General features: G+C 38.9%; 1 protein-coding gene across 29 annotated transcripts in view; it reads left to right on the forward strand.

Annotated features, from left to right (window-relative positions):
- Nucleotides 1–24,804, forward strand: part of LOC148126078 (uncharacterized) — a 217,123-nt gene that overhangs the window by 81,152 nt on the left and 111,167 nt on the right. For 26 of the 29 annotated variants that reach the window (XR_015742755.1, XR_015742757.1, XR_015742760.1 and 23 more), the window contains one exon: nucleotides 23,328–23,456. The exons of the other annotated variants lie outside the window; for them this stretch is intronic. Coding sequence is in view for 2 of the 26 variants with exons in the window: in XM_087929315.1 (XP_087785441.1) it covers nucleotides 23,328–23,454 (127 nt within the window). In the remaining 24 variants the exon portion in view is untranslated. The remainder of the gene's footprint in view (nucleotides 1–23,327; nucleotides 23,457–24,804) is intronic. 29 annotated transcript variants of the gene reach the window in all.

The following is a 24,804-nucleotide window of genomic DNA, read 5'->3' on the forward strand; positions in this document are numbered from 1 at the left end:
GCAGAGTCTTCTTTGTGACCCCAGTGCCAGGGTGATTTTTTATCCAGTAATCTGTGTAGGGTTCTGCCACTGAGGCTTTATGGGGCAAGAAGGACGCAGAAAGTTCAATAGCCCCAAGAAGGCCTGTAGTTCAGTTTTGGAGGTTGGAGTGGGTGCCTCGTGAATTGCCTTAACCTTGACTCCAGGGGTGAATGCCTGAGGCGTCAATTTTATAACCCAAAAAGTCCACCTGTCTAGTGGCAATGGCGCATTTTTCTTTTTTCAATTTGAGGCCATGCTGTCTGAACCTCTCTAATACTGCTTGAACTCTCTGGAAGAGTTGGGGTCTGTCCCTGGCCGAGACTAAAATGTCGTCGAAGTAGGGTACTACACCAGGGAGACCCTGCAAAATCCGCTCCATGAGGGATTGAAAAATGCCTGGGGCAACGCTTACGCCAAATTGGAGACGCTTACATCGGAAAGCACCCCTGTGAGTGACAATGGTCTGGAGTTCCGCTGTTTGGTTGTCAACAGGGAACTGTTGATACGCTTGAGACATGTCCAATTTGGCAAAAATGCTGCCAGGTTCAAAAGTGTGTAATAAATGCTGAATGACGGGCACTGGGTAAGCGCTAACTTGCAGAAACTTATTGATTGTGGTCTTGTAGTCCGAGCAAATTCTCAGGCTACCGTCTTTTTTGAGGGGTGTGACAATGGGCGTCTCCCATTTGGCGAAATCTGTTGGCTCAATGACCCCTTGTTTTAACAGTTTATCCAATTCCGCATCTAGTTTTGGCCGAATAGCGAATGGGACCCTACGCGGTTTTAGCCTGATTGGGACCGCCTGGGGGTCGACTGAAAATGAGATAGGGGTACCGTTATAACACCCTAGCTCTTCGCTGAATACATCTGCGTAATCAGCGAATAAGGAGTCAGTGTCAGAGGTTGAGACAGCATGGACTCCTGATAGCCCTAGGCCGAGATGGGGAAACCAATCGAGCCCCAATAATGTAGGGAGATTGCCGTTAACTACCACTAGAGGTAGGTGACCTTTAAAAGCTCTAAAATTGACAAGGAACTTGCCTCTGCCAATTACAGGAATGGTCTTCCCCTGGTAGTCCTTCAGGCTAAACTGGCACTTCTGGAGCCGGCTAGTTGATAGGCTGGGCTGGAGCCTCTTGAGGGTGTTCCACGAGATAATTGAGAGCGCTGACCCTGTGTCAACCTCCATGCGGCACGGTTTACCTTCTAACAAAACGGAGAGAGAGATTTTACTAACAGTGTGGCAAGTGCGCTTGGCATGGTGGTGAGTGCGACAGTTCAATACTTGCCTCTGCTGTCCAGAGTGTGAGAAGGGGGGGTGTCTTTGTGCTGAGTTTTGAGAGGCTTGGCAGACTCTCACGATGTGTCCCCTTTTATGGCAGGTATTGCAGGTGGCTCCTTTGAATTTGCAGGTGGCCTCAGGTGAGATCCACCACAGGCTAGGCACAGGGTGATGTGTTTGGGTGGCCCGATGTTCTCCTGTTTGGCCCTACCTGCGGGTGCCTGGCGTTGGAGAGGCGGTGGACGCCGTTTTCATCACTAAGGGCTTCCTCTGTTACCACCTCCTCGGAGTGGACTGGAACTGTCGTTAGCTTGGTAGTCGGGCCATGAATTTCGGTGGCTGAGTGAGCTGCCAGCTCCGCTGCCAAGGCCTCCTCGACGGCCTGTGCGAGGTTGAGGTCTCGTTTAGCGAGAAGGCGCCTTTGAAGGTGGAGGTCCTTGACCCCGCAGACCAGTTGATCGAGGAGCATGTCCTCCAGGTAGGTTCCAAACCCACAATGCAGTGCTGCTGTTCTGAGGGCGGCCATGTACTGATTAATGGTCTCCTTATCTGATTGTTTCCTCATACGGAAGGTGAATCGCCTGGCAATCTCTGAAGGCCTGGGAGAATAGTGGTTAGTGAGAATTTCAAGCAGTTCAGACCAAGGAACGTTTTTCAACTCACGTGGAGCCACGAGGGCTGTGGCAGTATCGAAGACGGTGGCTCCACAGTAGATCAGGAAATACGATTTTTTCCGATGCTCCCCAGCATCAGTCAGCCCAAGTGCATCGATATAATGGTTGAAGCGGTTCTTGTAAGATTCCCACTTCTCCTCATCCGGCTTGAACGCTGGGAAGACTGGATTGGAATTCATGGTGAATGGAACCGGTAGAACAACCTGTGGACAAATCTCTGGGGCAGCAGCAAAGGTTCTAGTGCCTGTGGCAGGCAAGTGATTTCAGCTCTGGAGAGGCTTTTCGCAATCCTCTCTCTCTCTCTCTGGGCTAGCACACGGTTTGGCTGTCAGCCGTTGGCAGCGTTTGAATTCGTGCCTGTGTGGGCGTCAGTGACTTGACTACAGCAAGCGCTGTACCTTTTAGGTTTGAAATTCAAATGACAGCCGCTTGAATTTCGCACTAAACCAAACGAGCGGCTGCGGCTCGCAGCGCTTCACTTTCCTGTAGCTGGGCTAACAAGCTGCTACAGACGCTTCTAACTTTCGATTCTGACCGCTCTCTGGCTGCGGATCAGCGTCGCTTAGTGCTTGCTGACCGCTTTCTCTGTCAGCGGATCAGCGTTCGCTTTTTGCTTGCTGACCGCCTATCTGGCTGCGGATCAGCGTTGTTTTATCGCCGCCGATCGCTCTCTCTGGCTGCGGATCGGCGGCTAGTGACTCAGCGGTTGCATGGTGCTTCTGGTAGCCATCCCATCCTCGTCGCCAGTGTTAAGTTTGGGAAAAGAGAGGCTGAACCAGAGCATGAGTGCAACGATACTTTATTATAACAATAAAGGACTGACCGTGTTTGCCAAGCCTGGAACTGGCTCACAGCGATCAGCGTCTGGTTGGACCCCGCAGCCTGCTTTTATAGCTGGCTGCTGGGGAGAACCAACCAATGGGTGAAGGGGAAGAACGCCCCCATAAAGTGAATGGACCTGAGTGAGAACTCCTAGAGTTCCCAGGACATAACAGTTCTGGCATCATCCAACTCTAGTTTTAGCAACATCACATGACAGCATGCATTAAATTACCTGAATGATGTGTTAGTAATGCTCCATAAGCTTTGATTCTTAATATCCCTACTTTGAAAGCAAGCCCACTGGGTTTGGAATTGTAGACTGTCCTATTACCTACTGACTCTGATGTAGTCAGATGTGAGCAGAAGCATTACATTTATAGTTCAGGCAATTGAATCTATTAACATCAAACAGCTTGGGGTATCCTGTAAAAGTGATGTATTTATCTGAATGTTGATTCTTTGTATTTACATATTTATTTTATTACTGCATTTTCTTATTACTCTGGAGTTAGTTCCTTTATCTTAGTTATAAAATGTATCGGCCACCCATCTTACTATAGGGTAACTCTGGACAGCTTACAGTTACATCTAAGTTAAAACATAAAAAGTTAAAATCAAACATTAAAACCAAAGGCACATGGGGAGGGAGGGGACAGAGCAGGGGAGGAGGTGGGATCAGTTATTATTCAATCAACCACCTCCATTGCTTTGTTCCCACACTGGGGCCTCAAGCTGACTGGTGTTATTAATAATGCTAAAAAGTTATTTAAGTTATTAGTAGGAAAATGGCTTACAAAAACAGTGTAAGATGCTATCACACTTTGGCTTCACACATATTTACTGGTACGGATGGAAGAAGAGATTCTCATTGAGTAATGAGGAAAAACGGGTAAATGATCAGAACAAAAGAAAATAGAAACATTACAGAAAACCCATTTGCCAAGAATTAGCTATGGAAGGTTTATTCTCCATCTTAAATAAGATAGTTAGGCTGCTTGAAATCTGAGAAATGATAGGAAGGTTGTACTCAAGGGATATCCTTAAGGCATGGGAAAAAAATTAGTGAAGATGGAGTCTGTGATGGTGCAATCAAAGATTTACTCATAAAAAAAATAGCCAAAGGCCTATTCCACTATCTTGACTATTTGGACTATTCTCTGTGTTCACCCCTTGCTATAGTACAACTATTTACTTGTGGTAGACTATTTCTTTTGGACACTAAAGAAGCAGTAGTTCAAGGCAACTGGAGGACATAGATCTGAGGAAGACTGAGCTAAGCTTTATCATTACCTGAAATGTGGAGAAGAAATAAGAAAACAAAATTAAGAACTAATCAAGGAAATTTGGTGGCCTGGCAGGAGGGAGGGGAGAGGGGATGGTTCCATGTGAGTGACAGGCATGCATGCACCACTCACACAAATGGAGTTTTGCATGTGACTGCAAGCGCTCACACAAGTGGAGCTGCGTGCACATGTGCGCCGCTCATCCAGACTTGCACAGCCCACTTCTGAATGGGCCACAATTGGGGGGCCCTGTTTTACAAGAATACATGCACTAGTTGTTACTTGCAAAGCAACAAAGCATCTTATGGTATCTGAAAGACTAAAGTTCATGATCACACAAGCTTTTGTAGATCAGAATTCATTTAACTAGATGTATGCATTTGGATTCCACTTCTCTTCAGAAGAGTTTGCAAACCTGATGAAGTCCATTTGTGCCTGTCAGTTTCTCAGCTAGCCCTATGTTGGGCATCAAAACTCAGGAGCATTGACAGCTGAATTTCAATTTTAAAAGATACCCTTGAGCTAAGCAACTCTGTCATTTTTGGAGAGTCGACACAGCTAACTAATGTATTCTTGGTGCTGCATAATTCATGTTTTCTTAGCTGGATAAAAATTTCACAATCATTAATGTGTGAGTAAGTGGAGGCATTTTGTCAGCATTAGGCTGACAAAAACCTACTCTGAGACTCCTCTGAGATTCCCTTCGGTAAACAGTTTTTTTTTTTAAAAAAAAACCTTCTTTTTCTCACTCACACTTTCAGGGATGCTCTTGGGACAGAATAACTAATAGCCTAAAATGCTCTCTTTAGGGAACTGTACTAATTACATATTCTGGAGAATTTGGGCAAAGTTATAGAAAAGGTTTGGGAGAGGAAGACACAGAAAAGTAAAGCCTTCAATTCTGGTGGCATGTTGCCAACCTTTTGGACCTCAGGGACCACCAAACTCATAATTTTAAATCCCACGGACCAGAGACCCTGGGAAAATCCCCCAAAAAGTCTGCAGGAAAATTCCCCATCCCGTTTTCCTACTGATCAATCATTCTTTATTTGGGATTGCATGAAACTGTTTCCAGCTCCGTTCTCAGGGGGGAGAGAGAGAAAGAGACTTTTGGCTTCACGCAAGGAAAGCAGCAGAAGCAGCAGAAGTCTTTCTTTCTCTCTCCCAAACTCTGCCAGAAATGAGTCTTTGAGAGATGTGTCGCAATGACACAGCCTCTTGGAGTAGGATGCCTTGCAGGGTCCCAAAGACTCATTTCTGGCGGAGTTTGGGGGAGAGAAAGAAAGACTTTTGCTGCTTTCCTTGTGTGCAGCCAAAAGCAGAAGAAGAAAGAAGCGGAAAGAAGCAGTCAGGTGGACAGGTGAGGTGCGTGGGGCGAGTGGAACAAGTTCCCCCATTTCCCCCTCCCCTCACTACCTTGTGTTGTTCACAATGCAAGTAACACAAGCTTTGTGTTCCCGTGGGCTATGTGGGCAACGCAGCCTTGTGTTCCCACGCAGCCTGGTTTAGTTACTTTACTTTATTGTCATTGCACCTTGTAGAATGAAATCAAACACCATCTTCAGTGCACATCATGACCATGAAAATAAACACAAACACACAGTCTTCACACACCACATTAATTGGTTGGGTGCTTTGGGGGTGACATTTCTCTGTGCACCACCAAAATTTTCTTGTGGACCACCAATGGTCCCTGGCCCAATGGTTGGTGACCACTGATCTCTCCAACCTTGGCAACTTTAAGACTTGTGGACTTCAACTCCCAGAATTCTACAAGTTGAAGTCCACAAGTCTTAAAGTTGCTAAGTTGAAGACCCCTGATCTATACTGTACCCTTTTCTTTAAAACACGACACTTTGGCTTCACACATTGGTGTCTCTGTTATCAGGAATTAAGTGAATGTTTGTCCATATAAACCAGTATAGATGGAAGACAAGATTCTCACTGAGTAGTGAGGAAAAAAAGTAGTAAGTTTCAAAATTAATGATGTTACAAATCAGACATATTAGCATATTAGCAGACATATTTTAGAAAGTGTGTTCTGCATATGCTTAAGAGACAATCATCTGAATGAATACTATGGATATAAAGTCTTCAATTTCAGCAAAGATTTTGACAAAAGTTCCATGTGGTACTGTTATGTTTCACCTGTATCCACAGGTGAGAATCTCAAGTTCCAGAGTTCAAATACTTTATGCAAACAAAACCAGAGACAGAAGAGTTAATTGCTCTGCTTACACAGTCCTTTGGCAATACTCCTAGAATCTGTCTGGCAATTCTGTATAGTCCATAAATCACAATGCTGTAGTCAGACGCACTTCTTTCCAAAGCAAAATCCACTTTGCTTTGAGCGGGGGGGAGGCATTAGCACGCTCCTTATATATCCCCTGCAGGGGCGTGTCAGTCTCATTAATTAATCCTTGGCTGGACGTCTCTTTTCTAATTGAGATTGACATCTCAATCCTCTCCTAGTTCTAGCATCCAGCCAGCATCCGGCAGTTTCATCACTGCTTGAAGCCTCTGACACTGATTAACAGTTAACACCTGAGGTGCAATCAGGGAGGGAGTTCCAGAAGAGGAAGACGTCTCTGAAACTTCTAATAAATTAGGCTCATCTCTCCGATTCAACTCCTCCTCCTCCCCCAGACTCCTCTCAACGTCGCTCAGCAATGCAGGCTCGAATCTCAGCGCCAGATCTTCCTCCTCACTCGAGCTTACATCTGCTGACTGACCTGGTTCAAACCTTGGAGGCACAACATGGTACTATTATTAATAAACTGTTAAGATGTTGTTTGGATGACCCAACAGTCACCACATTCTGAGATCTGCATTGGTGGACGGTGTCAAGATGAAGAGCAGTAGCCAATAGGAACTCATGGTGATCTACCTTGGGGTTAGCACTATTGAATAATTTCATTAATGATCTTGTAGCATGTTGATAGACTGCTTGTCAAATTTGTAGCTACACAAAATTGGGAAGGCCAACCAGAATCCAGAATGCAGAATAAGATTGCAAAGTAATGTAAGGCATTATACTTAGAAAGAAAAAATGCAGAACATATATATAAGATGGGGAATTCATGGTTTAAAAAAAACACATTGGAGAAAGACGTAGATGTCTTGTCATTGACAATAATCTGAACATCTCAATAGCATGAGATAGCTGCATTAGATGAAGCATTGTATCCAAGAATCATGAACTAATTATTCTTCTCTATTCTGCACTGATGAGGATATACATGGAACGTTGTGCAAGATTCTGGGCTCCGCAGTTCCAGAAGGATGTAAATACATTAGAACCAGTCCAAGATGGGTATCAAAGATGATACTGGGACTTGAAGACATACCCCATGAAGACAAACTGAAGAAGGTTAATAAATTGAGTAGAAACATGTTATTAATGTTCAGGAATGTAAAATAATATCATAAGAAAGATGATCAGGAACTATTTTCCATGGCCATAGAAACTAGAACCAGATATAATGGGCTTAACTTGCAGCAATCTAGATTTTATTTAAATACAATAAAGACTTCCTGATGATAAGATCTGTATAACAGTGAAACAGTTTATCTTTAGAGTTTTGTAGGTTCCTCATCTCTAGAGGTTTTTAAGAAGAGGCTGGACAAGCTTGATTTAATTGATTTTCCTGCACATTGTAGAGGATTGGACTACATGATCCCTGTATCTCCTTCTAACTCCACAGTTCCATAGTTGTGTAAATTTATTTCACATTTCACCAGATAATTTCTAGCCTGAAAAACAAATTCAGGTTAAAATTACAGCCAAGATCACTTGAAGCCCTAATCCTATCATTTGCAACAGGCAATTGCAGATTAGTAATTTGTGTCTGTGTGCATGTGTATGTGCATGCACCATCAAATTATTATTGACTCTTGGCAACTGCCTGGACACCACCCTGGAGTTTCTGTAGCAACATTTTTGGAAATGTGTGTTATTGCCTTCTTTCTGGGGCTGAAAGAAAGGCTTCCCAGCTGGTTTTAGGCCTAGAAGTGATAGTCTCCCAATTAATCACTACATCAAAGAGACTCTCATCACTTGTAATACATCCCCTTTTATGCCTTGCTTCCTTAGACATCTGCCACCAAGGTATTTAGAGTGGATTTGATTCTGAGGTCTTTTGACCATGGATTTGCTATCTTCCTTGGGCATATGAGCCAATCTTTGCATCAGTGTTTTTTATATCTATATCTTCACATGAACACAAACATGCACACAAACACAGGCCTGATGAGAGTGTGAGTAATTTAAAAGATGAATGTTAATCTGTTCCAAGCTTCAGATAGTATCTAATATGTACTCAGTGACTGAGAATAATAACCAATATCATAGTACTTTGTAACGTTTCAGTGCTGCATCCAAGTAATTACATTCTATCCTTGTACTTTTCCTACATGAAGAATAGTTTGTTTGTGCAGGAACAAACTAAGCATCAACATTAATTGAATTATGAGCATTATCATAATTTGAATATATCAGTGTTGCTATAATATATCATGAAATAATGAAACAGTTTCCAATCAAAAATATTAATGCCTATTTTTGGAGAAAATGAACATTGGATGGTTCCAAACATATAGAGTAGTAAATATCTGATTTATATAAAATTATTTTCAATTAAATACCTTCACTTTCCTTCTAAGAAACTAATATGGATTTCTCTGGACTAGTGAAAATACAGCATGCCTGGCATGAGCTGCAAGATTTAATTAGTTGAACAAATTAAGGCTACAGCAACCATCTGTAGTTGGACACTGGAGGCACATCTCACATTAGTGAAGAACAGGAGATTTGTCTGCCAATGTTGCTGTGACTATGGGGGCCCTAGACTAAAATAAAACTTGAAAATATTTAACATGCATTTTAATTAGAAAAAATATAAAAACAACACCAAATATAATATCAAATATGCATGCAGTCAGATTCAATCCAAGATAAAGCAAGCCACTTTTTTTCTCTATTGTTCTACTAAGAAGCTGAATATTTCTGTATATAGCTGTAGTTTCAAACAGCAGGAATGTTTAGCAATTGGCAGTTTAAAAAGTGTGGCTTGATGACAAACTAATATTAGGAATGCAGAAATCAATTTTCCACTTTCGTATAATCCAGCCGTGGACAATTCAAAATAATGCCCTTTATAGAAATATTTCCCTTCAGAACTAAACCCACTTTCTCTGTTAAAAAAGCTGAATTTCCTTTTCGGATGCCCAATGCAAATTGAAGCCCTGGATTTGATCTCAAGAATTATATACTTCAGAACATATCATCTTATATAGCACAGTATATGAAAAAAATGTTCTGAAATCCTCCTTTTATATTACCTGGTCCAATTATATCTCAAATCCATGTTTCTATTATCTCCAAATTTCTGTTTCCCTATAAGAATCAAAATAGTTTATTTTGTTTCTATTTTGATGTATTTCTATTTTATTCTATTTTGATACCATATAGTGTCTGCTGTTGCAGATTTGATATAACCAGGCCACAATAGTTTGAAACATATACCTTGCAAAGATGAACTGAGCTCAAAATGCCTGTCATTTTCATTTCCAACCATCTGCTATCATTCCCAGACCTTCTTTGCAGAATCACTTAGAGAAACTGATATAATTACAGCTAACAGACTGTATTTTCCATCCAACATATCCTACACTGAGAAATATCAGTGACACATGGACATATGAGTTTAGTTGGGTCACTCCTGAGGTCTATCCAATTCAACATCTTGTTTCCTGAAGTGATCACTAGAAGCCCTCACTCATCTTTTTTCCTACATCATCGTTGTGAAGAAACTGGAAGCTTTGGTTTGCATTGTTATCCCCCCATTTTCTTTCCTTCATATGTAGATCATTGTTGAGGTAATTCCCCGTTAGGAGAATGAGCGCACACAGGGAGACGTAGTGAGAGTGGTGAAGAATAACACACAACCAGCACACAGATACACTGTATAGTAAAATGTAGGTATTTACTTCCAGTAAATGGTTAAGCAAAGTGAATGACAATTCTCCAGTTGTTGTGTTCACCACATTGTTTAAAACATGGTTACTATACATTATGGCCTCACCCCATAGTGTTTCAGGCAAACCTGAATCAGATAACATAGTGTGAGCCATGGCTTGTAACATATGCCCTCTTCGTTCTATAAGCGAGTTATGTTGTGGTCTGTAAGGTGCAGAACGTTTATGCTCAACACCAGCCAATTTTAACGTAGTGTGGAATCTATTGTTAATAAATTCAGTCCCGTTATCAGTCACTAAAGTCATCACTCTATGTTTCATTTTTCTCTCAGCAAACCTCTGCCAATTAAAGAAATGTTGGAATGTTTCTCTTTTGTTTTTCATGAGATAGCAGAAACCACACCATGAGTAATGGTCCATTATACTCAAAATATAGCAGGCACCTCCCAAACTGGATTTTTTAGGACCATTTATGTCAGCAAACACAACCTCTAAAGGTTCTTTGGTCTTAAACCCATTTAGTTTGTTTGCGAGAGTAACCTTGCTTTTCTCCTGACTACAGGCATTACAGTTTAAGTACTTACTACAGGGTTTTAATTTTACTCCCTCTGACAATTCAACCCTTTGTTTCAACATTTTGAAATTAATGTGCCCTAGACATCTATGCAGTAAATGTATACATTCATCATGTGGCTTAACATTGTTATAAACTGAGTTAGCCATCTGCAACTGGTCATCATGTATAACATATAAATCATTCTCTAAAATAGCAGTAACACTTTTACCCTCTTTCTCTATTATACAGTTATCTCCCCTAAAGTTTGCTACATAACCAATATTAACTGAAGCCCTTACTGATAACAAATTAAATTTTAGTTTAGGTACATATAACATAGGTAAATGCTCATTTATACATGAACAATATGCAGTACCTTCACCAGATGCTTTTATCTTCCATCCATTTGTCAATGATACATGTTGCTTACTCGTAGACATCTCTACAAAACGTTCTCTATTTTTAGTAATGCACTGTGATGCTCCACTATCAACTACCCACAAATCATGGTTTACAGTTGAATTGCTAGACATAGCTAAACTAACATTCTTCTTAGCCTTCTGGTGATTACCAGTATTCTGTCATTTTCCCTTCTTACAGAATCTAGCTATATGTCCCCTAGCCCCACAAGAAAAACATTTCCTAACAGTAAAGGCAGTTGAAAAAAAATCCTCTTCTTGTGGTTGTTTCTTCCTCAGTTGGTCCCTATCCAGCTGTCTTCTTGCCTCTTCTAACAACCTTCCAGTTATGTCAGTCAATGTCAGTTTATCTCTGGTCAGGACTTTCAGTGAAGATACATAAACATCATAACTTTCATCCAATGAGGAAAGAATGATGTAAACTTGATGCAGCTCTGAAAATATCAGTTCCTTTTCATGTAGCTCTTGCAAAGTTCTTTTCATGAAGTTCAAATGAGCTAACATATCTCCACATTTCAGAAGATGTACTCTAAACAGTTTATGTGTAAGATGTATGTGTGCACCTACACTGTCACGAACATAAATCCTCTTCAAATTCTCCCAATGCCTAGCAGCAGACTCTTCTCCACGAATATGGACTAGCTGCTGGTCACTCAGTGTTATTCCAATTATGCAAAGAGCTCATTTGTTGTTCCGTTTAAAGTCAGCTAACTTTTTGGCATTGTCCTCATCATCTGGATCCCAAGCATTTACATCCAGTGGATCTTGAACTACAGTCCATAACCCTTCTCTACACTGAAGTAGACTGCACATCATAGACCAGGAAACATAGTTTGTTCCATCCAACCAGGTTATCAGTGATAGACTTGTTGATGGGTCTTGTGCCATCTTTACCAGGACAGTAAACCACAATTAAAGAGTAAACAGCTGTCTGTATATGTTACTGTGTATTCACACTATCTCTCAGTTATCTGAGCCTGGTATGGCCTGGGCCCATAACCAGTATTGAGGTAATTCCCCATTAGGAGAATAAGCACACACAGGGAGACGTAATGAGAGTGGTGAAGAATAACACACAACCAGCACACAGATACACTGTATAGTAAAATGTAGGTATTTACTTCCAGTAAATGGTTAAGCAAAGTCCAACAAACAGCCCAAGTCATATACGGTTATAGCAGTCAGTTTTCAGTCCAGGGATAATCCAAAATCAAAGTCCAGTATCATAAACAGTTCAGTAAATAGACTAACATCAAATCCAGGAAGAACGACGATCAGCAACAGTCAATAGGGAAAAATACAGGAACCAAAAAACAGCAAACATCAGAGCAACACTCTCTGGGAAACCAGGTGTCTGGCTCCATCTTATGGCCATTTGAGGAATCACACCCAATTACAATTTTTGTATTCCCTTAAAGAGACAGTATTAAAATGTCTTTCCTGGTTTATTTATTTCCAACCCAACTGTTAGGTGATTTACATTCCTAACAATCATACCTGTAGTCCTTGGGTAACGATGGTAACTGTTACTGGAATTTTTATCACTAAGTGATGCAGCAATAAAGCATGATGTCATATGACTGGATTGGTTAATGATAGCAATCCTCGCAGTGTTGGTTGCTGATTGTTAAGTGAGTATCTCATATGAAGACATGGGGTAGCAACATGGGGTTATGACTTTCCACGAGGGAAGAGGCAGGAATCCAAGGCAAGCAGTTCAGTGGTGAGAGCTACAAGGATGGGAGATTTTCTGCAGGCAGCTTCTGGGTGCTGGGGAGCATAGATGGGGTCAATGGCTAGCAAGGAGGGTTGGGTGGGATGGATGGGTCAGTTGAAAATGATAATTCTGAATTTTGATCATGTGAGTGTAGGAGCATTGAGATGGCAGGAACTTTGAGGAACAAGGGCAAGTCATTTTTTTCAGCACCATCATAACTTTGAATGCTTGTTCAACAAACAGATGTAACTCAAGGACTACCTGTACCAAATATGGACCATATTGAAAGTGCTAAAGCTAGTCTTCTAAGTGCTATTTGGAATGAACAAAAACCTTTGTGTAAGAACTCAGTTCGGAGAAAAAAACTAAGTGAATTAGAGCAGGGAAGTCGGTGAAATGTTTATTGTTTTTGTATCTCTTATACAATAATTATAAAACTATCAGGATTGGACTATTAGGTGACAGTTGAAATAAAAATTGGGAATTTGAAACATTTATGTGAAATAAGCAGACAATGCTATTTCTTTTGTCCAAAGTAAAGACGACTTAAAAGAGCTCATTATAAAAATGGGAAAAATGAAAAAAGCTGGGATAATGTTAAATATTAAGAAAACAAAAGTTATATTTACCCAACACGTACTGAATTTATAGAAGATAGTACTGAACTGAAAATAATAGTTTTGTTTTCTTGGGCTCATGGGCGATTAACAATTGACAGTTGACTGGTATACTTTGAGAGAAGATTAAGGACAAATAAGGTTTTGAAGGATATGGATATTTCAGTGACAAGAAAGATCAGATTGAAATAATAAACTTTCTATGTGAAGAAATGTGGATTTGACTCAGAGAAGGGGAGAGGAATGCTGAACCTACAGAAAAAATATCTGAGTCCTAGGAAGGTAGAAAGCATGAGAAACTCAAAATAATTCTGTTTTGATTGTATGTTAGGTATAAACTGAAGTAAGGTTTTGACAAGCTTTTAAGATTCTGTTGCAATACTCTAGCTGCATTAAAATACATCCCAAGGCTTCTAGCAACTCTTGTTTCCCAATCTTGACTACCTCAAAGAGCTGACATAAATTTTAATGGCCATATTAAACTCTCATTGGAGAGGTGTTGGAGCTTACCTTCTAGATGTAGACAGCAACAGATCCTCGAGACAATCTGCTGCCTGCAGAAAAATGGCTGAAATAATGCAGCATAAACAGTAAGTAAATACACAGATGGCTGTACAATGTGACAATGCAACATCTGGGATGAGGCCAGTGGAATTTCCTACAGATTGGACCCATGTTACTTTTGTTCTTAGCTTGCTGAACAAAGGAGAAGCCACATGGGTGTTTCCATTCATTGAGAGTACAAATTCAATCCATGTAACTAAGCATTTCATGCAAAAATGTATAGGTGTATCTGATGATTCAGCAATGAAAACTATCAACAGGACAATCTGCAAAATTGAAGCTATCAATTTGCCAAGCATTACTGATTTCTAGTTGTGTGCTAGAGATGTATGTTGGAATGATCAACCAATTTTGAGAATTTGAAAGAATTATTTCAGCGTTATCTGGTAATTGATGACAGATTAAAGAAACTAACGCATGGAGGAATAATAAAAAGGAATAGTTACATGTCTCTTATCATCTCTTGATATCCCCAATTCCAATAGCGTAGAGCCCATTCAAATAAACTAAAGAGAAGATCCTTCTAGACAGCTAAAAAAACATTGAAGGCAAGTTTGTGTTTTTACTGTACAGGATATAGTGATGATTTGACCTGCTAAATTTCCTTGCTCAGAATTAGCTAGAAAGGTAGCATCTGTGGAAACATGAGTGACCTTATGAATAAATACTCAAATTACTCCAAAACTTTGTTCTTCACAAGCATCCCTTCCAAAAGTTTCATAACAGACTCTCAGATAATCAATGGAGCTTTGAGATGAAAAAAAACAAAAACAGAAAATCCCATGCAGTTGAAGAATATTGATGATAGACCTTCAAATCAGATCCCCTATTGCAATATACAGGTTCTTTACAGCTGAGAATAAATGAGTACCGAGAACTCTTGCAATGGTAATTGACTATTTCAAATATCAATGAAAGTATAATCCAGAGTGGCCTCCATGTCTTTTCTCTTAAAACATAGAAAAGGGATAAAAGGTGGATTATATTTTGGTTCTAGAGGTAGGAAGAGAAGGCTTTAATATGGTTCACTGAAAATGCTATCCAGATAGGGAGTGATCCTGGAAAGAGATCAGAAGTGTTCACTCACCATAACCTGTCCATCAATTCCATCTGAAATACCCATGCAAGCCTTGTTCCTCAAATTTGCCTTTGGACTCATCAAATAAGGAAGAAAACTCATTGCTTCCTGCCATATCAGTCTCTCTAGTTGCTATTGCCAAGCAACAGGAGGGAGTGAGTATATTCCAGCTTCATCTAAATCTTTCAGACTTGTCCATTGACCTTGATCAGCTGTCCATCTTCAAGTCTTGGAGGAGGGAGTGACTCTGATGGTGGAAATGTTGTGAAGGAACGTGGATCTTGAGCATGAAGGGAAGGAAATGTTGAGCCATTTTAATCCCAGGAAAGTAAAAAAAGTGTGAGAAACTCAAAACAATTCAGATTGTTTTAGGTACAAGCTAAGAAGAAACTAGACTATATTGGACTGTCCCCAAGTGACGATTAGTAATGATAATGTATGTACATATGAATAAAAGCTGGAGTAAAATTATGCTTGGCATGCCTTTGGAGGAGCCATCTGCAGTTACTAGAAAGAGATCAAGTTGGCAAGCTTTCTTATATAGTTACCAGGAGTTAAGCACAACTTGATGGCAAATATTTCACATCATAACCAAAGCATATTTTAATTGTGCTTTGTTAAAAAAATTAATTTCACAATAGTATTTTTAACTGGGATGGATTCACAAGAAGTGCAATTAAAGCTTCTAAATACATTTCTGGAGCCATGCTGTATGAAAAAAAAGAAATGAGGATATGAACAAATCATTTTATAATTTTATCAACATTTCTTGCAGCCTTGGTATGAACTGATTTTCAACCAAGCCTCATGAGATATGATGAAATGGATGGCAAACTCCTTACTGATTACTAATAGTAATCAGGGATATAACTTACAAATTTAAAGTGATATGAAATATAGTAACAATTACGCAAGCTGATAATTCTATATTCTAAACGTACACTTTCTGCACCTTCTGAAATTTGTGCCAGAAAACAGCACAATGATGTTGATATTTTTTTATCATCTGACCTTATAAAGTTCAATATTTGGGATATGGGGGAAAAAAAGCAAATTAAACAATTGATGGAAAAAATGCAAAAAAAGCAAAAACAACTTCAGAAGATGTTATAATAAAACAACGATCCTATGTTCATCAACATTATGTGGTTATTAATAACATTACGTGGTATTAATAACTGCATATAACCGATAATGATCTGTTATTTGTGGCCCAATACAACTGCCTCTGGCCTCAAATAGTACTCATTATTTTAGTTTCTCTTTTGGCTTTGGTGAAATGCAAGCATCCTACTGGTATTTTAAAATCTGAGTTTTAAAGAGCAGTTCCTTCCCCAAAGATTTACCTTCAACTTTGGAAAAATACAAAAGGACATAAAGTTTTTTGCATCTCAAGGAAGAAACCAATTGTATGGCTGTCATAGCACATTTTCCATGGGTTGTCTGTTGGCTATGGAACAAATTGTTTTTGTCATAAACCAGCAATTTTGGGTTTAAGTATTAAATATTTGTTTGAGTTTGACCAATCTTGATATAAAATTTCTATATTTATCTTTTCTGAAAAGTTTTTGGTAAAGACAAACAGTAGATTAAATATAAAAGACAAAGGAGGTTTGGTACAGTATGAAACACCTTTCTAGGAAACAGTTTAGGTTGCTTTCTCCTTTCTGGTCCAGTAATCCTGTGAAATGTGTCTCATCTGTGCAGCTAGCAACCATCCCCAAGGTATTGTAAAATTAACTAAACTGTCTCAAAAACAATAAATAGAACTTAGCTTTTTGCAAATTGCCTACGGCCCATCTAAGTGTGTGGAGCCTAGAAAATAAATTTGTCATGCTTGTTTGTGAAATGAAAGTTGAAAAGAAAACTATTACTTTGTCACAAGATTCTAAGAGCTAATTTTTGAGCACATGTTAATTCCATTCATTAATTCCTTTTTTTAAAAGGGGAAAAACTACTGGAAATGCTTCTTTCTTATGAAACTGATCTCCCTTACAGGTACTATAATTTAAAATAGAGTAATCTCCTACTAGTCTAGATACATTACCTGGCCTGCGCAATGATGAAACATTAGAATATAGATAATATTCATTATCTCTTCATTTTAGGTTCACTGTTTTGGGTTTAAACACTTCAGAACTGCTTGCTATATAATTTATTTTTTATTTATTTATTTGTTGAGCATGTATTAGATAACAAATATAAGTATAAACATGAAATGCATACAAATAAAAGGGAACATTAGGACAGGCACGATGGTGCGCTTATGCATTTAGAAGAGGATATTCATTGCATGGATACCCAGACTATCATAAAGCAAATATAAGCCAGACCTCTTCAACTTGGTACTATTCAGATACGTTGGATGACAAACCCCATAATCCCCAAACAGCAAACCTTTGGCTGAATATCACAGAGAATTTATTCAAATACATCTGGATGACATATGGTTGAAAAAGGATTAGTATAGGCTATGTGGCAATCACTTTATGGATTGAAGTAATGCAGGAGATTTAGACCTTATTATTTCATAAAACAAGACTGAGCAATGTATGCATTTTTTCCCTTTCCCTCCTCTATTTATCAGGTATAAAGCAAAGTCGGAGCAATGCTCTACATTTAGGAAAACCCCAAAATCATTATTTATTTTATTATTTGCTGCCCGTATTCTTTCAAAGACACTCTGGGTGGCTTATAGCATTAAAAGCATTAAAGTCATAAAAGATAAATATTTCTAAAATCTTTTTCTATTATTTTCCCTAAGAAGGAAAGATGAGGAACTCAACAAAAGTTCTCCAGGTAGGTAGAATAAAGGGATAATTTTTTTTAAGGAAAGGGCTGCTTAAAACGCCCTGGGAACTTCCCCTCCTGCACTGAGGAATTTATCACTGCTTGAACCCACCTGCTAGTCATTATCCTGGAATTTGGGACAAAGTGGAACAACAATCAGATTGATAGGTGGTTACACTGATAGCATGGAGGACCCTGCCTGCTTCATCAGGTTCAACAGGATCAAATTGTTCCCACATAACCAGGCAAGGTATTTCCCTGGGCATCTCACACAGACTTGTAACCATGCATGCGTTTTCACTGGGAACAAATCCAAGTGACTTTGAACAAATTCCTCTGTGCAGCTTTGAAGATGATCAACCAAGGTCCCCTCTCCTATAAGGGACCAGATAATCCAGAATAGGACTGCAGGGTGACACTCTGTGGCTGCAATAAAACTGGAGAAATAATGCTGTTTTGATTCTCTTACTGCCATGAGACAGGTCTTAAGACAGGTCTAAATCATCTCAAGCTGGAGTCATCTTAACCCTTTTTAGGATCTGCAACTCCTCCATGACAGATCGTTTAAATTATCTCAAGATAGCAGCTTTGTAATGTATCTTTCCTCTGGGTTTATTGGGAAGGTCTTACTAATATAAGGTTTTAGCATATGACAATCCTACTGTTACAGTTATTTGGCTCGTATTTCTATTTTATTGTAACCTGAAAGGTATTGGCTTGGGGTGAGTCCAACATAATTTCAAGAAAGTACAACAGTGCTGACATTTCATATTTAGAAAACGTTTTTATCATTTTTATTTATTTGATTTATATCTGAATTTTCCTCTAGGAGAAAGATGTAATGGGGAGTTCCCATTATTTCATTTCACAAAAACTTATGGGATAAGTTGAGGAGAGATAGATAGAGCTAGAGAGCTAGAAGGATCGAGAGGGAGAGGGAAGGAGAGAGAGAGAGAGAGAGAGAGAGAGAGAGAGAGAGAGAGAGAGAGAGAGAGAAAACCTGCCCAAGTTACTCCAGTCTTAGTCAAACACTTCAATCGTTCCATCTCACATTCACATCAATATTTTAAATGGTTTCTGTATGACCTCTAGTCAACTGTGTTAAAAGACAGCAAGGAGTGTGTCTGTCTGTGTGTGTGTGTGTGTGTAGTGTGTGCACTGGAAATAATTTAAATTCATTGGATAAATGTTTGATTGATGCTATTAGCATGCTATCTTTTAATATTCAAAATCTTCCTCGTTTTCCATCTATACAGTTTTTAAAAACCTAATTGAAATTAAGTTGATTACAAGACAATTTTTATACTAATTATTTTAATTATAGGCTTTTAATGGAAAATCATTGCTGAAATAAAAAAAACTTGAAAATGGAAATTTGTAATGATAGCTGCACTTTATGGCACTTGTGAATAACTATTGGGAACATTTATGATTAGATTTGAAGTACTAAAACCCCCATAAATTGTGTTCACTGGAGCTGAAGTATGGATCAAATACTTCCAATTCTGTTTTTGTCTGAATGTCATAGACTACAACTCCCATAATTCTTCAACAAGCATAAATGACTATCATACCAACCAGGAACTTTTGAATTATTCTCATGAGATCTGAATGGTGCTAGAACAGAGAAAGCAGCACGCTGTCTAGCAAAGTAGCTGCATTATCAACAAACATTCGTTTAATATATCCATTATAAAAAACATCAATAATTATAAATGTAAGATTAAAAATATGACAAGAAAACTTGAATTATGAAGTATTAACTATTATTCATCATGATTCTGGAGCAAGGAACTACTATTTTTAGATTTCATAACTCTTAAATGTATTACTGTTGAAGCAGTGATCCACCTGATGACTGCATGCAATTTCCAGCTTTTTCTGGTACCTTTACATGTTTTCTGTTGTATATACATTTTTATTGTCTGTTTACAACACTTGTAGCTTCTCTCATATTTATGTTAATTTCTTTAGCACCTCTTTTCACTAAGTGGCAAAATGTGACTTTATAATATCTGTAGATGCAAAAATAATTGTGTTTCCATATAATATGATGATGTGCAATGATCTCCAATTCTACTGGGAATTAGCTTGTTTTTTTTATTTTCTCTCTGTATTCATTGGTTGGTGTCTTAGGCTTTGTACAACATATTCACCAGGATTAATTCACACTTGGTGGCACCTTTAATGGTGTAACCAATTTCTATAATATATAAATAACATATGGGTTATTTGTGCCTAGTTCTCTAATACCATTTGGTTATGCAAATACCATGCTTTTAATTCTTTATTACCCTCACTTTATTTTCTGCACAGTCTAATTCAGATGGTCTATTCCAGTGGTGGGATTCAATTTTTTTTACGACTGGTTCTGTGGGCGTGGCTTGGTGGGCGTGGCGGGGGAAGGATACTGTAAAATCTCCAGTCAGAGGTGGTATTAGTTGATTTTCTGAACTACTCAAAATTTCCGCTACCAGTTCTCCAGAACTGGTCAGAACCTACTGAATACCACCTCCGGTCCATTCTATCAGTATGTACTTTTATCAGCAATTCTCCCTTTATAGTCACATAATAATGAATGCCTTTAAATCTTGCATCACATCCTTTTTCATTGGTGTATTTTACACCAATGAAAGATGTTCTGCAGAATCAAAATACACACATCCAGCATCTCATTTGTTCTTATATTCATTATTGTACTTTTTGGCTTTTTAAAAAAAAAAAACAAGGCTGAGATGAATCATCACTTTTGGAATATAATCAAACAATTTCAGGAGCATTCCATTTTGAGGTTCCATTCACTGAGATTTCAGGAGCATTCCATTTTGAGGTTCCATTCACTGAGATTTCGGGAGCATTCCATTTTGAGGTTCCATTCACTGAGATTTCGGGAGCATTCCATTTTGAGGTTCCATTCACTGAGATTTCAGGAGCATTCCATTTTGAGGTTCCATTCACTGAGATTTCAGGAGCATTCCATTTTGAGGTTCCATTCACTGAGATTTCGGGAGCATTCCATTTTGAGATTCCATTCACTGAGATTTCAGGAGCATTCCATTTTGAGGTTCCATTCACTGAGATTTCAGGAGCATTCCATTTTAAGGTTCCATTCACTGAGATTTCGGGAGCATTCCATTTTGAGATTCCATTCACTGAGATTTCAGGAGCATTCCATTTTGAGATTCCATTCACTGGGATTTCAGGAGCATTCCATTTTGAGATTCCATTCACTGAGATTTCAGGAGCATTCCATTTTGAGGTTCCATTCACTGAGATTTCAGGAGCATTCCATTTTGAGGTTCCATTCACTGAGATTTCAGGAGCATTCCATTTTGAGATTCCATTCACTGAGATTTCAGGAGCATTCCATTTTGAGATTCCATTCATTGAGATTTCAGGAGCATTCCATTTTGAATGACCATAGGCAAGCTTTTGATTCTTCCAGATTCTTCCAGATTCTCTATGAACTGAGATTTTCCCATCTCCATTTTATTTATTTTTTAATCTCAGGAGACTCAGTCTTTGTCTCTTCAGTATGGAACCTCTCCTTTACTTTAATCATTACATGTGGTCTTCATTGTACGATCACATTTCAGCCCATATTTTTTTCAAAGTTTATTTGCTAAGTGAGTTTTGCCCCATTTAATGACTTTTCTTGCCCTAGTTGTTAAGTAAATGACTGCAGTTGTTAACTGTAACCAGATTGTTAAGTGAATCTGGTTTCCCCATTGACTTTGTTTGCCAGAAGGTTGCAAAAGGGGATCATGTGACCTTGGGACAGTGCAACCACCATAAATATGGTACTGCAATTGTCATAAGTATGAAAAATGGTTGCAAGTTTTTCAGTGCCACTGTAACTTTGAACAGTCATTAAGTGAACTGTTGTAAGTCAAGGACTACTATACAGCTCATAACCCTACTATATTGAAGGTTAAAGCATTCTGACTGCATAGCAGCATTTCTGGAAACAAAAATCAGGACTTAGTAACTATTGTACTGTAGCTATAACAGAAGGAAGATTATTTACAACATGTTCTTTATAGGAGTAGACAAAGCCTAGCTCCTAGCTAACTGTTTTTTCTCAGGTGAAGAATCAAAATGTACGTGCTCTGGGTTTGTGTTCCTAAAAAAAAGGCAGAAAGAAGTGACTTCAGAATAGCTCTGTTTTAAACAAACAGAAGGTACAATGATAGGACAAAGGGGACAAGAGTAAATAATAACAGATAATCAGAGTTGGAAGGGACCTTGTAGGTTATCTAGTCCAATCCCCCGCCCAAGCGGGAGACCCTACATCATTTCTGACAAATGGCAGTCCAATCTCTTCTTGAAAGTCTCAACTGATGGCGCTCCCACAAGTTCCAAGGGCAAGCTGTTCTCACTGTCAGAAAGTTTCTCCTTATTTCCATGTTAAATCTCTCCTTGTTCAATTTCCATCCATTATTCCTTGTAAATCCTCAAGCCTTTAGTTAAAACCTACCACTGCCTCTGGTCACTATTGAATTGGGATCTCCAACACAGAATAAAGGAAAATTTTTACAGAAACTTTAATTTTTCATTGCTTTATGTTTCCTTGAAGTCAAGATATACTTTGATCCTGATCTCTTTCTTTACCTCAATTCTGTGGTCAATAAGGAAGTCATTTTTATTTCATTAAAATTCACTATTTAGGAGCCAAAAGGTGATACCAGGACATTTTGTAAGAATTCCAGGCTTCTTTTTGAAATGCATCGGATCTGTTCATTTTACATTTTTATTGTCTCTGTTAGCCTACTAAGGTAGCCTAGTCGAGAAGCACAAACTATGAGTATTAACACCATCTTTAATGTAAGATTACATTAACGGAATCTTGCAATCCAGAAAACTAGGGAGGGTCCCTTCTGAAATGCTTCCCACACATGCAAAACCTTCTTTCTGTGGCCTGAGATGTCTTTTCATGCTTGTCTGGTTCCTCCTGTCTACCCAGGTCATTCCCACACACCATTACAATTTCCTTTTTACTCCAATTGTTGTTATTTTTTTAAAAAAGTTATGAGTTTTGAATCATAAAATAGAAAATAAAATAGATTATTTTATTAAAGTGCAAAGAAGAACTAAGATGATTAAGGGCCTGGAAACAAAAACATATGAAGAACGGTTGTAGAAATTCGGTATGGCCAGTCAAGAGAAAAGAAGGATTAGGAGTAACATGATAGCAGTATTCTAGTATTTGAGGGGCTGCCACAAAGAAGAGAGGAGTCCAATTATTTTCCAAAGCACCAGAAGGCTAAACAAGAAACAATCTACTCACATATAACATGCTTTCAAACTGCTAGGTTGGCAGAAGCTGAGGTGAGTGATAGGAGCTCAAACCACCATGCAGTGCTAGGACTTGAACCACTGAAATTCAGACCATCTCCGGCATCTTTAAGCCACTGAGCCACCACAATTCTTTATTTACCCATCATGTATCATCCACATTCTGTGCATTAACTAATATAAATCCAATTCTCCTTAATAAAGCAAATCACCTTGTAAATTATGTTTTGCAGTCTATCTTCTCCACCATCTGGGCCTCATATACTTGGGACTTGTCTGGATTTCTACAGTCCCTACTCTGGTGTAGCTTCTTATCCACTACTGAGACACCGAGGGACTGACCCAGGATACAAACATTAAAGGCAAGAACAGCATACAGCCACAATCTCCAAATGGTGCTAGTGCAAAAATAGCATTTACTGCAAAATTCTCGTTATGTTTAAAAAAGATGTAAAATTTTTTTAGATTGCTTATTACTGCACATAACTTCTAAATACCCGCACAAAGTTTTGTTTTTGTTTTGATTGAATGACTGTTCATACATTAACATATACACAGAGAGAAGAAAGGAATCCCAAGGGCACGGCCATGAACAGGCCTGTAGAAATTTCCATAATCTAAATTAGTCATCTACTGAAGGACAGTAATCTCACCATAATACACATTGTTCCATACATTGCATGTTTAAGTTGTTCAGCAATTCAAGGATTTTTTTTCTAGCAAGGTATTCGTTGACATCCAAAACTAACAGGAAGAATGGCAGGCAGGAAACAAAGATGTTTTAACCTTGGATACATTTCATAATTTCATTCTCCCTCTTCCTGATAGTCATCATATCACTCTCTCACCTCTTCAAATAGTTAGCTATCCTAGTCTAAAAGGAAATTGTGGGTACTTCATCACTGGAGGCTTTTAAGAAGAGACTGGACAGCCACTTGTCTGAAATTGTATCGGGCCTCCTACTTGAGCAGGGGGGATTGGGCTAGAAGACCTCCAAGTTCCCTTCCAACCAGTGGTGGGATTCAAAAATGTTTACTACAGGTTCTGTGGGCGTGGCTTGGTGGGCGTGGCAGGGGAAGGATACTGTAAAATCTCCAGTCAGGGGTGGTAATTGCTGGTTCTCTGAACTACTCATAATTTCCACTACCAGTTCTCCAGAACTGGTCAGAACCTGTTGAATACCATCTCTGCTTCCAACTCTATACGGTACTAAGAAAAAAACAATGGCAGCATTTCCAGTGGAATCGATAGCAGATTCTTAATTCTAATCCAGTGAAAGATTGATATGGAAGATTTCTTATAGGTAGTTGAAATTCAGTGGAAAAATCAGAAATACAGTTTGTAAGACCAGGTCCCCCCAAAAGGGTTTATGTGCAAAGCTCAGGCTCAACATTCAAAATTGTGCATTTTCAGCTCATTCAAATAATGACTACCATCATGTAGAGGATTTTTATTGGAAGCTCCCAGTGTTCACTTGAGTGTAGCATTGCCTGTTCTTCCTGATTGCAGAAGCTGGGTGACTCTAGAGGCACCTTGGGAGGACAGACAGTTTGGAAACAGTGTTAGACTGTCCTCCCAAGATGCTTCTCCATGAAATGTTGTATTTCCCTATTTTCTATCCACTGGCTTTCAAAACAGAGGTGGCAATGCTATGACAGGTTAGGTAGTCAAGACCCTAGATCTAGGTCAGACTACATGAATGTAGTTAGA

The sequence above is a fragment of the Pseudonaja textilis genome, chromosome 3, assembly GCF_049901715.1.
Source record: "Pseudonaja textilis isolate UNSWEBS1 chromosome 3, rPseTex1.2, whole genome shotgun sequence".
Taxonomy (NCBI): Eukaryota; Metazoa; Chordata; class Lepidosauria; order Squamata; family Elapidae; genus Pseudonaja; species Pseudonaja textilis.